This window comes from Thalia democratica, chromosome 4, assembly GCF_965202585.1.
Source record: "Thalia democratica chromosome 4, ktThaDemo2.hap1.1, whole genome shotgun sequence".
In the NCBI taxonomy this organism is placed as follows: Eukaryota; Metazoa; Chordata; class Thaliacea; order Salpida; family Salpidae; genus Thalia; species Thalia democratica.
Window position 1 is genome coordinate 71744474 of NC_139168.1, and position 18303 is coordinate 71762776.

The 18303-nt window shown below is 26.1% G+C and overlaps 1 protein-coding gene across 4 annotated transcripts in view; it reads right to left on the bottom strand.

The window, feature by feature from the left end:
• Positions 1-710: 710 nt before the first annotated feature.
• LOC145835141 (uncharacterized) overlaps positions 711-18303 on the bottom strand; it is a 39146-nt gene continuing 21553 nt past the window's right edge. Inside the window, exons 22-36 of one of the 4 annotated variants that reach the window (XM_082942691.1) lie at positions 17657-17698; positions 17091-17123; positions 16781-16822; positions 16564-16655; positions 16033-16210; positions 9909-9965; positions 9264-9341; positions 8437-8529; positions 6878-7051; positions 6314-6440; positions 5628-5755; positions 4403-4562; positions 3649-3776; positions 3087-3177; positions 711-901 (exon numbers count right to left, since the gene is read on the bottom strand). In XM_082942691.1, the coding sequence (XP_082798817.1) occupies positions 840-901; positions 3087-3177; positions 3649-3776; positions 4403-4562; positions 5628-5755; positions 6314-6440; positions 6878-7051; positions 8437-8529; positions 9264-9341; positions 9909-9965; positions 16033-16210; positions 16564-16655; positions 16781-16822; positions 17091-17123; positions 17657-17698 (1485 nt within the window). In that variant the 3' untranslated portion in view covers positions 711-839. Of the gene's footprint in view, positions 902-3086; positions 3178-3648; positions 3777-4402; positions 4563-5627; positions 5756-6313; positions 6441-6877; positions 7052-8436; positions 8530-9263; positions 9342-9908; positions 9966-16032; positions 16211-16563; positions 16665-16780; positions 16826-17090; positions 17124-17656; positions 17699-18303 lie in introns of all 4 variants that reach the window. The other 3 variants (XM_082942688.1, XM_082942690.1, XM_082942687.1) reach the window with 3 other exon arrangements.

Consider the following 18303-nt stretch of genomic DNA (forward strand, 5'->3'; position numbering starts at 1 on the left):
ATTTGAAGCAGCATTATTTTTCAGCAAGTGCTACCGAATATTATTGGTATGACATAGATCATCTATGTCAGTGCTTCTGAAATAGGGTTCCGCGTCGCCTCTCAGGGGATCCGCGAAGCCTTTTTAAATTTAAAAAAGAACATTTATTTAATTTAACATTTTATGTAAAATTAAAATTAGGGGTTCCGCGGAAATGTTGAACTTTGGAAAAGGGTTCCGCCACTAGAAAAAGGTTCAGAAGCACTGATCTATGTTAATATAAGCCCTTAAAAGCCTCTAAAATTCGCTAGTTAGCTTTAAGTGTATAAGTGTAATTCTTTATATATAATATATTTGAAGCTGGAAAACTTTCAAGAAAATCCTGTAAGACATTGTTCTCATTAAATTATTAAATCATGTGCCCCAAGATAATTAGATTAAAAACAAACTAAACAACTACATTTTTTGCCAGAATTACAAACTGGCTGATTTTTTGTTCAAATGCTTATAGGTTCTAAAAATTTTAAACTCAACTTTGCAATAAAATGTATTGAGTATGTTTAACTTTCCTCTAATTTTAGATCTGAAGTAAAAATGTTTAAATCATTGTTTCAATTGGTGCTTATCTTTTTTTATTGAAGAGCGACTAGTTGTTTCTTATTATTATTATCAAGTAAAACCTTAAAAGTTAATTTATTTAAATAAAAAACAACTTTCATGTATATTTTTTAAATTTGTATTCAAAACAATAAAACAAATTCCAGTTAAGTTTCATTGAAAAAAAAATCCTAATATAATTCTTTTGTCAACAACCAAACATGTATTAAATGTCTGATAAATAATTCTAATAATTAATTTTCTTATTGAGGAGTTTGAATTTCTCCCATGTTGGTACGATTCGCAGATGCTCCGACAGTGTAAGCTAAAAAATTAATAAATTAAATTATTAAAAAATACTAGTTAAATATAAAAATTATTAATAAAAAATATTGATTAATTAAATAACACCTAAATATTTAAGAAAATTAAAAATATGTATTAAGTTGTACATATTCTCTGCACAACTTTAAATTATACCAATGGAACATATAGTAGATTTTTTTTAATGTTACAACTTTTATTAATATAAATATAGGTGATGTATTAGGGTATTATATAGTATAAAATAAATAGCGAATGATAAAGATTGTTTTTTTTTTTAACTGGATTAACAATTATATCAATAACAACATTTTGATTTGATTTACGTTTTGAATCAATTAAAATAAACTTTGAACAATAATTTCTTTTACAAATGTAAATGTTCATAACTATACTTAAATAAAAGAACTTTGCAATAAATGTTTGGCGAAGAACGATTAAAATTTTTTAACAAAGCAAAACAATTATGTGTTAAATTAAAATAAAAAAATAGTTGCAATAAAACCATTTTAAACATGTAAATATTAAAACAACCTGTTTCTTTATTGAAATTTAAATTTTCATTTTTTTTTAGAATGATTTTAAAAGAAAAAATTATAAAAATGAACATTTTACGTGGCAACAAAAATATTGATCTTTCAGTAAATTAATTTGATTGCTTCTATGCAGACGCTAAAATCTTGAATTTTATAAAAACATTCTTGGATTTGTGAAAACTGTTTTACTAGTCTTGAAAGTCATACTTTTATATTTAATGTTTACTCTAAATTTAACCAACAAACAAAATTCCGCTAATTAATAATTGCTCAGACCCTAAAATTATTTTTAATGCTATTTTTAATTAAAAATCAATCCCAAAAGCTAAAATGAATGTGAAAATAACTTCAACCTTCAAACTTTAAACTTTCTAGATTCAACAGTAATTATGACTAACACATAAGAATAAGTTACTGAAATTCTTTCATCTGCCATAGGGGTTTTGCATAACAATTTAACTTATTCTTAGTTAAATATGTTTGGATGACAAACAAATAACTCTAGGATATAAACATTTTTACTTATAAAAACCAATAAAAAACTATATACTTTAGGCAGGTTAGAAAACGCATTAAGTTTACTTGTTTAACTGTTGTTGATTTCAATTGGTAAGTGTGTTCAGTAATAAAATTATAACACAAAGATTGATGTATGTATACAAAAATATAAATAAAGCATACTCATTATTTTTTTGCAGAATATTTTAACACAATTAGAATGTTAATGTTTTTAAACTGTAACAAACAAAAACAAATCCCACTTTAGAAAAATAATACAAAGCAAATACTTGATACCAGGATATGGTTAAAATGAGTTTCAAACACAATTTTCAAACTTTAAAGTGCTATACCGCGGTCAAAATAAATTATTCAGCAATCAAAAACCTTCTCCTAACTAACTAACTACTTGCTTGTATATGTGAGATAGCTTGCAAACAAATTATATACACATTAGTTTTTATGCAATTGCTGTTTATCTATATAAACATATAAAGATAAAATCAATAAGGCTTTTAAACAGTTTAGGGTATAAATATGTTCATTTTATCAAGTTGATTTACCCATTTAATTTATAAACAAAAGTTATTGACGTAACAACAATCTCTGGTTTAATCAGATTAATAACACTGAGTTTGACATTGTTAACTTTTAATTGATTTGAATTGAACTACAAAGGGAAACTTTAAGCTGTAACAAATAAAATGTTTCTTTAAATATTTGTTACTATAGGGAAAACACAGTGTTACAATTTATAACTTTTCAGTGATAATACCTCTAGCCATTAGCACTTTGGAAACCATTTTTTTAATATACCAAGTACATTATTATCATTTTTTAAAAATTTTATTTCATCACTAACAACTATTCTTTATAAATATATATAACTAGCATACGAAACAGAATTATATTACTTTTGAAATTACTTTTAATTAAAATAAAGTAATTGAGTAAGTTGTTAGCACTTTTGAAATTATTTTTTTAATAATAAACTAACCAAGTAGATTATTAGAACTTTTGAAATTATTTTTAATTATAATTAACTAACTAAGTAGATTATTAGCACTTTTGAAATTATTTTCAATAATAATAAACTAACCAAGTTAGTTATTAGCTCTTTTGAAATTATTTTTTTAATTACAATAAACTAACCGAGTAAGTTATTAGCACTTTTGAAATTGTTCTTCTTCTTTCCTTTCTTGCCCCCGTTGGTTTTAACCTGCCAAGTATTCTTGTTTGCTTTCTGTGAAAAAAATTGAAAAGTTCAAATATGATTATAAAATATACTATTTCTTCTTGATACATAAATGGCTGTACTACTTTAAGCCTGTAGTCATTTAAGAAGTCACAAATGCACATAGTAAAATTTGTCAGCTTTTAAATTGTCATAGAACAATTACTCAAAATAACATCCCTTCTTTTATATGTCGTTAGACTGCATTTTTATAAAAAGAAAAACCTTTTAACTTAAATTTTATACTTCTTATTAGTTTCTATACTAAAGTTAAAAACAGTTGTCTTTTAAAGCAACTTCAACGAAACCAATGGGTTTAAGATTTGAACATCAGTGAAATGTAAACAATAATTTTTTGACAGCAACAACAGACACCAAAAACAGATAAATATTAAACCACAAACTAAATAAATAATTATTTTATTAACAATCAAATATTCATAAACATTTAATCAACATTTATTTTATTAATAAACTGACCCCACTCCTTCTGATGAACTCGTCACCGAAAACCTTCATTTTTTCGCCCTCACCGAACATTGTGGTGATTTCGTTCTTGATCTCGTAAACGTCGTCGATTGAAATCAGTGCATTGAACACCGTTTCAACTGTTAATATATATGTTTAAATAATTTATTTTTAAGAATATTTTGTTTAGAAATGATATAAAGTGGATTTGGATGCTGTTTTAGCTGTATATTAAATTTATTAAATTTATTTATTTAAAATGTTTAATTAATCTTTTTTGAATAAATATTTTTAATCAATATTATTTTAAAATACATCATCTAACGATATGAGAGCGTTGAAGGACGTTTCAACTATAAATTAAAATATTTTATTTATTTTATTTGAATAGATATGTTTAAATAATATTATTTGAATAAACATCATTAATCATTAACAGATTGAAGTATCATCCATGATATTAAGTTTCAAACTAATCAGAGTGACTCGGTTTAAGTCATTTGAACCAAGGATAGAATATTACTTACAAAGTAACTTTTAATTGATTTGCCGTAATAGCTTGGTTGAGCTTTTTTTAACTCAGGGTAAAACATTAAATATAAAAAAATCGTCATACAAATCAGAAAAGTTAGTCTGAAGCCTCTTGAGTTTAGGGTAAAATATTATTTACAATAAAACATTAATTTATATTAAATCAGAAATAACATAACATGTTTAATAAAAAACAGAAAAGAAATTTGTTCATAACATATTTTTTTATACAAACCAGAATAGTTAGGCTGAAGCCTCTTGAGTTCAGGGTAGAACCACTTCTTCAGTTCACCATGCTGCGCATCTTGCTCAATCTGCGCTTTTTGCGCCTGCTGGTTGAACAGCTTCTGCACGTTCTGCTTCGACTGCTGGTGGTTGTTCTTCTTCGGCGCTTTCTGTGTGAATAAACAGTTTAGTAGAGGGGACAAAAGTTTGAAAAACTAAAAAATGAGACTTGAACTATGGCAATGTTACTATCTTTTTACAACGATTAACTAAAGCTGTATTCCTATGGTTATGTAAATCTTTTATGGTAATCATAATTCTTAATGATTCGAATAAAAAACATCACGAATTTATAAATCAAATTTTGTAGGTTCAAGTTTTGATGGTAAAAACAACTACCACCACTTAACTAGTGATTATTCAAAACTGAACTTGAAATAAATATTTCCAACATATGAGCTTGTACGTATTCTCTGATAAATTTAAATAAAAACTATTCTCACCTGAACAAAAGCAACAAGTTTTCTTACTTTAAATGTGTAAATAAATACATAATAAATTTTACTTAATCACTATAATATTACAACAATATAAAATTAATGTGACTATATAAACTAAATCACCTTCGACAGAGCCCACCTGAAAGGCTTTTTAAAAAACTTATTGCGAACATTTGAATCTAAAATTCAATTTCATTGTTTTAATGAAAAATATGTACTGTTCTTTTTAAATCCAGTTATATTTAAAATAAAAAGCACTTTACTAAACATAGATGCAAAAGTTATACATAAAAACAAAGAACAGTATGACGTAATATTGTGCATTACAAAAGCTCAGTACAAAAATTGATCTACCATCTAACTTTTAAATAATTAAAATTAACAAAATTGTGGACTCAGTAGAAGGTGTTCAAGTTTAAATAACAACTTTGCTAAACAAAATAAAAATAAACATAGATGCAAAAGTTATTACGCAAGTTACTTGTTATATATATATATATATAAACTTTCGTAATAACTTTTGCATCTATGTTTAGCAAAATGCTTTTTATTTTAAATTTAACTGGCTGATGATTAAGGCATCTTGTCTTATAAAACATATGTTCCAGTATTTTTAAAATCTTATGTTTCTAATAAATTATATATACATGTATTTTATATAAATCTCACTTTAACCGGAGCAACCAAGAGTCGGTTAAATATACAACAAACAATTATAAGATAAACAACGCCAACCTTGACGGGAGCAACCGGTTTGACGACCTTGATCGCGTTCGCCTTGCCCAGAGTCGGTTCCTGGTCCCAGCCTTTCGTGATGGCCCTGTTAGGCGGGTGGCTGGCAACTTGCGCCCACGGGGAACCACCTGAAACGAGATTAAAGTTAAAAATTATACAGGTGAACGGGGAACCACCTGAAAACATATGGTTGTTAAAATGTTTGTGAGATGGAAAAGTTAGGCCGCCTTGAAGGGTTTTCACTACTCTTATGACTGAATACTAAGAAAATTTAATTTATTATTGTGTTTGTGTTTGTTATTTTAGGATCAGTCATTTGAGTATTATTAAAATGTAGTAATATCTCATTTGAACTAATTCGAATTATTACACGTATTCTAATCCAAAAAACTCTTAATACATATTTTTTATAGTATTATTTGTCAAGTAAAAACTTGTAAGAAATTTTAAGCTAATTAATCTTTAGTCTTATTAACTTTTGTCATTTCAGCATCTAATTGTAACAATAATCAGTTAAATAAGTCGATGATCCCCCCTTTTAGTGTTGTTAACATTAGGCATTAGGGCAGCTTATTGTAGTAATAATAATTAAATAAACACTGTTGATAATTCTACCTTTAGTCTTATCAACTGCGGGCATATGATCAGTTTATTGTAATTAGATTAATAAAACAATTAAGTCACACCTTTGGTTTTGTTAACTTTAGGCATGGGTGCGGGGGCGGGCCTCGTTGGAGCGGCATCAGCTTGCTTGCATCTGTTGATCCAACTGCTGCCACCTGGGAGTTTCAGAACTTGCGGCTGCTTGGCAACCTGAGAATTTATTTGTACAATTTAATAGCAAGTAATTGATTATCAACAGCTTGTGTTTGTTTGCAATTGGCTAATTGACTGATTGAAGAAAGGGTCAATGCTAACATAAATTCTTACTTGCAGTTTGAACTAAAAATAAAATTAAGGGTAATACAATATCAGTACAAATAAAGGGTAAACAAACGTTAAATGATAGTATATTGAACTTTACAACAATTTAATTTCCTGACTTAAATTAAAAATATGTTTAAAGTTGTTGTAAATAATAACATTTCTAGGAAATTTAGTGTATTTATTTTATCAGTTTATTAAACACATCCTACATTCTAACTCATAGTATTAGGTTTATTTTAACCTCAATTAATTATTTAGATATACTAGAATATAAAATCTTTTAGATATCAATAAAATTTAAAAAGAAGTAAATAAACAATAACCTTCTGACTCATAGTGACGGGCTTCTTCTTGCCTTCCATCAGCTTCTCCTCCTGCATGATCTGCGCGATGGACTGCTTCTTTTGCGCCGCCTGCCCAAACTTCTTTCCGTTCCACGGCCCCTTGCTCGCCTGCTGCTTCTTTTGCTCCGCTTCCAACTTCGCTTTCCTCGCTTGCTGTGTTGGAGCGATGAAAGTTTAGTTTTTTTTTAAATCTACAGAGGTGTTATATGTTTTGGTTTTAAGAAAACAAATAAAGAGATCTCAACTACTGGGGTGAAATAATTGAATTTATTCTTTCAAAAATTTATTTTACAAACTAAGTTTCGGTCAAAGACCTCGTCAGTGCTTAAACAAATCTTATTCAAATAGAATATTCGAATTCTGTTTAAGTAAGATTTATTTAAGCACTGACGGAGGTCTATGGAGGTATGATAGAAATCCTATTTATTAGATTTATCACTATTTTTTATTAACTCGTTTTATGTTACACAGGTTTAAAGTAAAAACAACTTTGAGCTTTGATCAAAGTAAAAGGTTAAGTTTTGAATAACTAAAGTAAAAACATTACTTTGAGATTCATTAAAAACGCAGTTTATAATTTTATTTAAGTTGATGAAAAATTGAAGTCGATGTGCTTAAATAAATTTTTAACGTTAGGGTAAAAAAGCTTTTATTTTTCGTTTAAAATATAAAAAAATAATTTGACAGTGTCCATGCTTTGCTTTTAGTAAGTTCAAGATAATCAAATTACTAATAAGAACTTTAGGCGATTTTTAATTTGTTCAGCTGATGTAGTGTTGTTAAGCAAATTGTTAGCTTTTCAATGTTTTATGTAAAGCTTTGGGGTTTGTATATTCGATGAACAATTTTCAATGCATGTAATTCGCTTCAAAATACATTTTTAAAGTGAGCAAGGCAAAAAAAATAATCAGAAATAAATGACCAGTTTCCAATATCCCACAATTAGTTTTGGTTAGTAGACAATTTAATTTGTGTAAATTATTTCGAAAATTTACATTCAAAAGTACTTGAAATAAATACGACTGCAGAAAAACAATTTTCTACAAACCTACGTTTTTATTTATCTTGAAAGTAAAACATTTCATTATTGAAATAAGAATGTTTTATTGTTTATTTAATTATAAAAACAATAAACTTAATATACACAGACAAATACGTATATGCTCACGACAAATGATATTTATTTTAATTCACTGTGAAAAATTCCACCTATATGACGCGCATTTAATTTCCTGAATTAAACTCATGTTTATTTATTAAACATTCTATTCTACTTTATTTTTCACGTGTCAATAATTTTAAAACCACCTTAATTTGTCTGAACTCACAATTACATATTTGTAGAATAAAACAGTGTTTGTAAAAATTTAACATTAACACTATGATTAATTTTGTTGTAAAATCAGTTTTGCGGAATACTAAACACTCGAAACCTTATCAATTAAAAACACGTGAATTTTCAGCTACAATGTAAACAGCATATCTAACATTTATAAAAAAAACACATATTAACTAGATATATTAATAAGACTTGAAACCTCAGCAGCAGCTTTCTGTTTCTGTTGCCTGTCCACCAGTGCTTGCTGTTGGGCGATTTGGTCCAAGCTGTTGACTTGTTTCTGATTACTTGCCTGTGAACACATGTTTATTTAATTATAAATAAACAAACATACGTAAAAACATGAGTACAGTTGCGATTTTCAACTTGTGAAGAAAATCAGCTTGCTGAGGATGGTTTTTTAGTGATTTTTGTTAAAATTTCAGGCTTTTTAAGTTTTTTTTTTTCAAAATTTCTTAAGATTTTTTTTATTTATCAAATTCCAGGTTTTTAAGCCTAAATTGTCGAATTCCAGTTTTTTCCAGGAATCCAGATTTTGTAGCCACCCTGAAACTTGTGAAAGAAATCTCCTTGTAAATGCGTTAAATCCAGCTACATAACTACTGATTAACACTATGTTCTAGTTAACAAATATATAGAAAATATTTTTATACAGTACACGCTGTAAAGTATGTAAAATGGTGTCTTTTAACTTGTGTATACATATACGTTTATGAAACAAAAAAAAATTATCACCTTTCATACTAGTAATAATAATAATAATATAAATAACAAATGTTCTAATAACATTATTGTCTTCTCCAAGATACATCAATAATAATATCAATCATATAAACTAATAAATAAATAATTTACTAACATCATTTTTTATAAGAAGGAAGAATAATCTGAACACATTTATAATTTATTACAATATTTTTATATATTTAATTTACTTACACTATTATCCTTAGCAACATCTAATCACGTAATATCAAAATATAAATACACAGAACAAACTGAAGAAGAAATACTTTTTTTACTTACATTATTATCCTTGGCAATGTCGGCCCATTTGCTCTTCTTAATAATATCTACTTTATCCTTTTTAGCTTGCTCCTTTTTCTGTTTGAACTTTGTTATTTATTACAAATGTATTAGTTATTTCAAGTTCAAAAACAAAATTTGTTTTTTCATGATCTTATGTTTCTCTTACTACATTATTAAATTAGTACAAGAAAAGGTGAGAAGTATAGCGATTGCGGTTTTAAGACTTTGGTTTAAATATCAGCGTGTAAAAACATTTTATTATTTTTTTGGTTAGCAATTTTTTTTTGTAAATAATTTAATTAATTTAATTTTTAGAATAATTAATGTTACTAAAATTATGATTTAGCAAAACTAAACTTAGTACTTTCAAAAAGTTAAACACTTATAATTTGGTTTGCTTGTATAAATTTCACACAGTTTAAAAAAACACAACTTATCAAAAAAAAAATATTTTTAATTACCATTTAAACGAAAAAAAACCTATCCGGATTTAAATTCTATTAAAAGTTGATGCAACGAAATAGTTCTTAAAAATTTACAAGTTGGTCAAAACCAACGTACAAATACAAGTCACAATTTGTTTAAGAACGTAAAACTATGTTCGTAATTTTTATTAAAAGAATATTAATTTATGCTTTTCACCTTTCTACGTTCTTCAGCAAGCTTCTGTTCTTGTTCTTTCAATCTTTTTTCTTCCTCCTACAAAAAAACGTTTACATTATTATTTTATTAGAGAAATTTCTGTTTATTAACTTTGTTAAATGCATGTATTAATTATTTACTTTTTAATTATTTTATTAATTATATCTTTTCAAGTAACTTATTAGTTTATAAGATAAAAAAAAGCTAACATTAATTTTATTGGCTTGAATTAAGAAAGACATTTTTTTTATTAAACTAGGATAACAAAACTTTTATAAGATACGAAAAATCACCATTGATTTTTCTGGCACAAGTTAAAATAATGTTTTGTTTCCAATTTAAAATCTATTATAAATAATCAATAATAAATTTTACTCACATGATAATTTATAAACCAGAATGTCTAAATTACAAGCCACATAGTGTGCGTAAATTCCACAAATAATTATACAAGTTGTACAGTTTGCAAGCAAAAAATTCAAATACATAAGCTAAAAATACTTCAACTCTTTAATATAAAAACTTTTTATTTGAAATTAATTCAATAAGGATATATAATTTATCATGAAGTAAAAGCCTAAAGTATAAAACTTTATCACAAATTAATTTGTTTGCCTAAAATATATCACAGTATTAAAACAATTAATAAAAATTAGCATTCTTCTTTCTTTATATTCATATAAATAGTTTCAATAATATCTACTTTTAAGTTTTATGTAAAAATATCTAAACTGAACTAATTTAACTTTAGTTTTTAAGGACTTTTAAGAAACAATTAATCATGAAAAAGCATCAGTATGGAACAAAGGCAAAAAAGTAATGTATCAAAATTAACAATTTACTGATACTATTTAATTTATCTAGATTACACAATCACAAAATAATTTTAATACTTTTTACATGTTTAATGTTTTAAACTGTGTTTAAACAGTAACCTTTTAAAATTTTGTCAAATAAATTAAAGTTAAACTTAATAGTTGATAATTATAATGTATACTTTTAACAGCCGTTGAAGTACATTAACCCAAATTTCAGAAAAAATTTCAAAAACTATTTATTATTCTACTTTAATTAAGCTTTTGAAACTAAATAATGGTAAAACAAAACTAAATAAAAAGTTTTATCAACCAGGAAACTGGTAAACATACTTTTTATTACAAATAATAACTACTTACAAACAGAAAAAAGTCAAACTTTAGATACTTTCAAGCACTTTAGAGACAAACAGCACACAAGCGTAAACACAAACTCAAGTGCTTCAGTTTCGTAACTATATATACATAAGACTTGTGTGTGTGGCTATTTAAAGACTGGTGGATGTGAATGCTAGTGAAAGTGAATGCACGCATTATCTTTCCCCCTCATGTGCGGTTTGTGCGTGTGGAAAAGTTTTCAGGAAAAGAGAGAAGTTTTTGTGTTGATGTTTGGATGTTGCAAAGCTAATGCTGAAAAAGCAACTTAATCTTAGGGAAGAAGCTTGTTAACACTAGTTATTTTTGTATTTACATCTTAAGAAGTACTTTATGCTTGAAATGTTTGGATTTTTACCAAATGGAATAACAGCTAAGTGTGTAGGGCTAAAAGACTGGTTGTTCTTTAATAAATTTTATTTTCGTACAATCAGCTGTATAAAAACTACAGTATAAACGCAAGTATTACAACTGCGGTATGCGGTAAAAGTTTTTCTAGGTTTCTTTGTGCTCTCCATAAACTTTTCCGTCGGAATTTGGCAGGTAAGACGTTTATTGAATTACTAGCTAGGAAAAGAAGAAAACTTTAAAAAGTTATTGGTGGTTTTATAAGTATTTTTTTAAATAACAATATTTAGCATGTGAGCTTAACAAGTCATAAAAAAGAAGAAAATAGCCTTGAGAATTTATTTAATTATTGGGGTTGTAACTAATATTTATTTAAAAACTTTTCAAACAGCAATAAACATTTAAGCAAACAATTTTTTCAAGTTTAAAGTTTCAATTTAAAAGTTTACTTTGCCAAATAACTTTTGAACATAAAACTTCAGTTTTTAAAATGCTCAACTAAATATGAATTTACAGGCTATTTAGACTGAAAACAATTGAAAATATTTTGCAAATTCTGTGGCATGGAATACTTTTCCAACTTTGCTCGAATGTATTCCTTTTCAGTATATTTGGCAGTTTTAAAGAGCTTATTGGCTTACTAGTAGAGAGAAACTTTGTTGTGGCTGGCATTAAGCTTTCAACTTAACTTTAGATACTAGGCAAATAATGCTTCATATCTTTCAAAATTTATATTTTAAAATACAGTAAACTTCGTAATAAAAACTTTTTTTAGTTAACTTTATCAACAAACCACACTACATAGATACAATTTTTTGACAATTAGGTTTTTTAATAAACTTTCAAAATATAAAGAGTTAATTTTTGCCAAAATTTGGATTAAAATTAAATGCAAGAAAGTTTTCCTTTGTAGAAATGATATACTAAACTAATAAAGACTCCAGTAAACTTATATACAGTATTTCCATAAAGTTTTTTATTCAAAGTATATAAGTAATTTACACCTGTAGTAGTGTAAACGTTTCAAATGTTATTTTAAAAGTTCATGTTATATTTTTTCATATGATATTTCATATTGGTATGTTTCTATGTTGGTATGTTCTTTACTATGTTTGTATTCTTACAGGTTGTCTAATCACTAACTTGTATATGAAAAACTGCATAAATGTAGTCGTATTTTTAACATAATTGGTTGTACAACACAATAGTTTATTTAATTAAACTTGTAGAACAACATAAGTTGATTTAACATGTTCTCTTTCTAGTAATTGCAGCAAAATAACTTCTTGGAATTGACTGTGCTATCAGACATCTTTATAAAACTTGTATCAATAGTTGTTTACATAAACTTGTGTAACACTTAACAAATTTGTTTAATGTTTTCTTATAATTGTTTTGTTTACTTTTTAAAAAGTTTTAAACTATTTTTTCATCATTTTGAAGCCATTTGTTTATTTTTATACCTTTCACTAGCCAAACCTAAATTACCATTCTTGATCATTTTGTTTTATGCTGACTGAGTACATTTGAAATTGCGTATTAAATTAAACTAACTTTTAACATAATATAAATTTATAACTTGTAAATATTTTTTTTTCTTTAAGCCAGATAAAATCTTAGAGGTTGCCATTGTTTAATTTTTTTAAACAATAATCAAATTTATTTGAGGACTCAGTTTATGTTAAATTTCACGCAAACCAATTGTTTACACAAACTTACATAAGAATAAACAAATTATAAATAGCAATTATTATCAAAATTATATCAGCAAACACTACATAACCATTATATCATTCTACCTGTGTTCTCAAGAATTTTGTGGTTTTGTTGAGTTTTATTTGGTTTTATTTCAGAAAGTACACCGTTTTTAAGCTTGTAATTACGCTTTTAGAGAAAAATGAAGTATTCAAAGTTTGAAGTTTGCTATCATTATATTTTGCACCTCCTTTTATTCAATGAACTATTAAAAAACACTTTGTAAGTAGTTGGACTTATTTACTAAAGTACTAAAGCATCAACCAGCTATTTTAATATCGATTTTTTGTGCAAAAGCTTAAGATATAGCTATATATAGATTATTAAAATAAAGCTCTATCAGTATTTTAAATCTGACTTTCAAATTATTTTCTGATATTAGTATTCAATTATATTTTAGATTATTAGTATTTCAATAAAAAATTTTGAAAAAAAAAGTATACTTGGCACAGGCTATATAAAATGCGTTCGTAATTAAATTATAAACTTAATGTCAATATTCACAAAAACAGTTTTCCTGTAAATTGAGACACAGATAAAGTTTCCAGGCTTAAAAATAATTTTGTATTGGAACAGGTTTTATAAGTGTTATTTTAGAAAAAAAGCTCCTTTGTTTTCAAAACCAAAGTTTTTTTTAATCTATTGATACATAATGCTTAAAAAAATTCCAATTATCTAACGTTTTTTAACTCAGAGTTTGTAAAACAGGTTTTAAACTAAGTTATTAACCAACATTAAATACATACAAAGTCATTTTGTTATCAATCTTATACTCCCTAAATTTTACAGCCAAAAAAAAAACTAACAGTAAAATCAAAACATTTTTCAAGTGACATAAGTGTTTTCAAAAAAATCCAATAAGTCATTTTAATGAAACAAATATAACATACTGAACTCATTTAGTTTTCTTTACCAAGTGTCCTGTCTTTTTTTGCTTTTCTACTTACAAAGCAAAACATAAACGTTTGTAACTTGATTCAAAACTATTTAGAACTTCATTCTGATCAAAATCATTATTTTACTATAAAAAAACTGTAATTTAAAAAAAATTAACAAAAATTTTGTACCGAATAAAATTTGAAATGTCAGTAAATACTGAGAAGTTAATTTAACTTGCCATTTAAAATTGTTACACCCCAAATTACAAATAAATACTTTTTAAATAAATCAAAAATGTTGCTGTGATTTTGTTTCACGCTAAATTGGAAACAAATAAGTAAGTAAGAAGTTTTTAAATGTTTTGTAAACCATATATATAACTTGTTATTGTCATTTTAATAAACTAGAAAAAATTAATTTCTGACAAGTATGAATAAAAAAAGCTAAAATTTTGAACAACGCTAACAGCAAACTTTTTGGTTCTTAATGGTAAATTAATTTTATTTTTGAACTATAATTACTCACTGTTGAAAACTATTTTCTATTTTAAGTTTTTTAAAAAATTTTCTCAGCAAACTAATGCGCTATTGTTTTGATGAAAAGAAAACTTAATTTCCCTTAAATAATTTATCATTTTAATTTGTGGAGCTAAAATAAATTAATAATTTATAAATAATCAACCGCACAGTTTAAGGTCATATAACTTTGTTGTTAACTCTTTCAAGTATATAAATTTAGGTCTCTTAAAGTTCTAAACCCTCTTAAGTTCTACAAACAGTTTTGGACAATTAAATAATTTCTTAAAAATTTATTCAACTATTTTTCACTAAGTACTATACTCAATAACTACTAAATGAGCTGACAAATTAAAAAATAGCAGATGTCACAAACAACTCAAGTTTACAAATTAAACAAACAAACTGTTTGAATTTCCTACCACAAACAAACATGTTGCTTTTTAAGTTTTTATCTTGTTTGCACTAAAAACGTTGTGTTTAAGCAAAGATACTGTATACAAGCTTAGTTCCCCCTAAAATGCATAGCTGTGTTTGTTAGTTTTACTGAGTGTTTCATATCAATGATAACCAAATTCTTCACAAACAAGAAAAAATAACTAATTTTTAATTAAAAATAAATCGTTCATTTTTTTAATTTAATAGTTATTAAGTAATTCTTAATATCATAAAGTACTTCTAGTTTAAGTCTGTTGATGTTTAAAACCGCCTCCTAACAAGAAACTCTGTAGTATATGAGATACTTTTATGTAGAGTATGCTTTTAAACACATAAGACCAAATTAATTAAATTGCCCTTTCTCATGCATAAATTACTTAACAACTGAATAAAATATTTTACTTCACATAGGAATTTCATATTCACAAATAGCAAGATGTAGTTGGATATTCATTACTCTCTAAAAGCTTTTCAATGTTTCCTGAATTTTTCTCTAGAATTAAGAATGTATATTAGTCAGTAATTTTAAATAACCCAACTTTTCCTGCTTGATCCTAGCTTGTGTGTTTCTAATTATCAATAATATTGGTTTTGCAACATTTTTTTAAATAATTTCCTGATTTCTTACTTTGGTTGTTTAATTACAGAAAGCATTTACAAATATTTCCTGATTTTTCTATTTAACAATATGTATATAAAGAGCTATTTTAATAATATATCAAACAAACCAATTTTCCTGCTTGATTCTAAAGATTATTCTGAAGGGATTTAGTTGATTGCAGAAATAAATTAATGGTAGTTGGAGTTCAAATAATTTCCCTAGCTTAACTATATTAATATTTAATAATAATCAATAACAAACCATTTTTTCCTGCTTGATCCTCAACTAATTTCATGATTTATTAAGGTTGTTGAATTACAGAAAATGTTTTTAAAAATTTCCTGATTTTTTTAATTTACAAAATATATACAAATTTTAATAAGAAAAATAAAACAAACCATTTTTTCCTGCTTGATCCTCTGCTGTTCCTCCCTCAACTTTCTCGCTTCTTTCTCCTTCTTCGCTTTCTCTCGTTTTCTCTCTTCCTCCTCTCTCGCCTTCCTCGCTCTCTCGTTTTCAACCGCCTCTCTTCTCGCCTTTTCGATCCTCTCCATTTCCAGCTTGGCTTCGAGTTGCCTGTGGTGGTAAAAATATTTACTGGATATGGTAATGACTTGATATAGCATTTTGCAAAAGTTTTTAGTTGCTTGTTCGTCAGTTTGAGTGTACAGTTTGAAAAAATAATAAAACAACTAGATTTGTACTGTTTTAATGATGTGGTTATTCAAGCACCATATTTGAATGTTTAGACATGAGTTGTATAAATTTAATCAGAATACAAAAGATAAATATGGATACTTTAGACTTCTTATCAAAATTACTTCTCTTAGTTTTTACAACTCAAGCTTGGAAAGATCATACCTTTATGTTGTTGATTGAGAGTTTAAAGTTAAAATCAATAATTTGTCAAGTCAATTAAATTCAGTTACCTTTTCTTTTCGGCTTCCTGCTCCAGTCTTTTTTGCTCCATCAATTTTTCCTGTTCTTCCTTCATTCGGCGTTCGTTCTCCTGCTGTTCGAACTGTAAAAACTGTTGGTATACAACAGAAGAAAAAACATGTTAATAATATATAAACTCTACAGTTTAGACTTGAACTACACTTTTTGTTTTGTTTTTACACTAATATTTTTCAATAAAAAAATTACCAGTTTTCTCCTGGCTTCTTCAGCTTGACGTTGCTGTTTCAACTGCTAAAAAATAAAATTATAATCAAGGAAAATATAAACTTATGTACTAATTGAGTTTTTTTTTTTTTTGATTGAAGGATATTTAGTTATTTAACCATAATTCTATAGAGAAAATCACATACATGAAATTTTGAATGTAATTTTTATTATTTATTTGTTATAAATTCTTTAACCATAAACGAACTTATTTTGATTAACATTTTAAGCATAACTACAATTTTTTAATAAAAATTTATTTTTACATTAAAACTATAAAACTAAAACTTACTTCTTGTTCTTGTTTAGCTTTAGCAGCCTCCATCTAAAAAATGTACAAAATTAAAACCAAAAATATTTCTAAAACAGTTGTAAACTGAAAGATAACCAATGAAAAAATACACATTTCAAAGTTAAAAGCTAAAGTATAAGTTGCTAATGGATTTTGTTAAGGATAATAAAACTCGTATGAAATTTTTTTTATTTCTATTTGAATTATTATTGTTATCGTTATTTTTCAATTTAACTCATTACGATGCAAAGACAGAAAATTATATAAATAAATTGTCTCTATAGTTTTAATTGATGCCATCAAGCTGGTAATGAGGTCACAAAAACCGTTTTGTTAGTTATTTAGATAAAAAAATGAGATTAACTTTTAGGGGAAATAAATTCTGAAATAATTATATATGCAAAATTTTATTTATAATCTTATCTGGAAGTATAACTTATGTTAAAAACAAAAAGTGAAAATTTTAGTTTAGTACTGAACGAAAGTTGCAAAACTAAAGACAATTAGTGTTCAAAAAAATAAAGCTCTTGAGTAAGTATTTCTAAAGAATTTTAACAAAAACATACCTCAAGAAGACGTTGCCTTTCCTGTTCGTTTTCTCGCGCTTTCTGCAATGGAAAGAGCAAGTTCAACATTACAACGAGATTATGACGTCATACTAATAATAATGCACTCGCAAGAACAACATTGCTCTTGTAATGTCAATACTTTATAGCTATTACACAAAGTTTTGCTACAAGCAGTTTGCTATTGTGCTTTTTACTTTATTAGGTATATTTAGTTATAAGAAAATTACAAAAACACACAGCTAAATATATGCATTTTCTGTGTACTTGTAACTCATAATTTAAAATTTTATATTCATTTAAGAGTTGTTTACAGCTTAACCTTTTCTTCTAACTGTAATCACTGTGTTGATTAGTGTACACATTCTAAGATTAAAAATTAAACAAAACTATACAATATAATGGTTACTTACTAATTAAAATTTAAATAAAATAAATTTGTAAGTTGTCTGTTTACTTTGAGTTACATCTTATCATTTTTATCACAACTACAAAAAGAACTACGACAATAACAAAACGTAAAATTTATTCTTTCACGAAAATTCAAACCAAGTCGTAAGAAAGGGTTTTCAAATGACGATAAATCAACATGATTAATAACAAAAAGCAGTTTTCAAATCACACAAAATAAAGTAGATAGAGCGCTC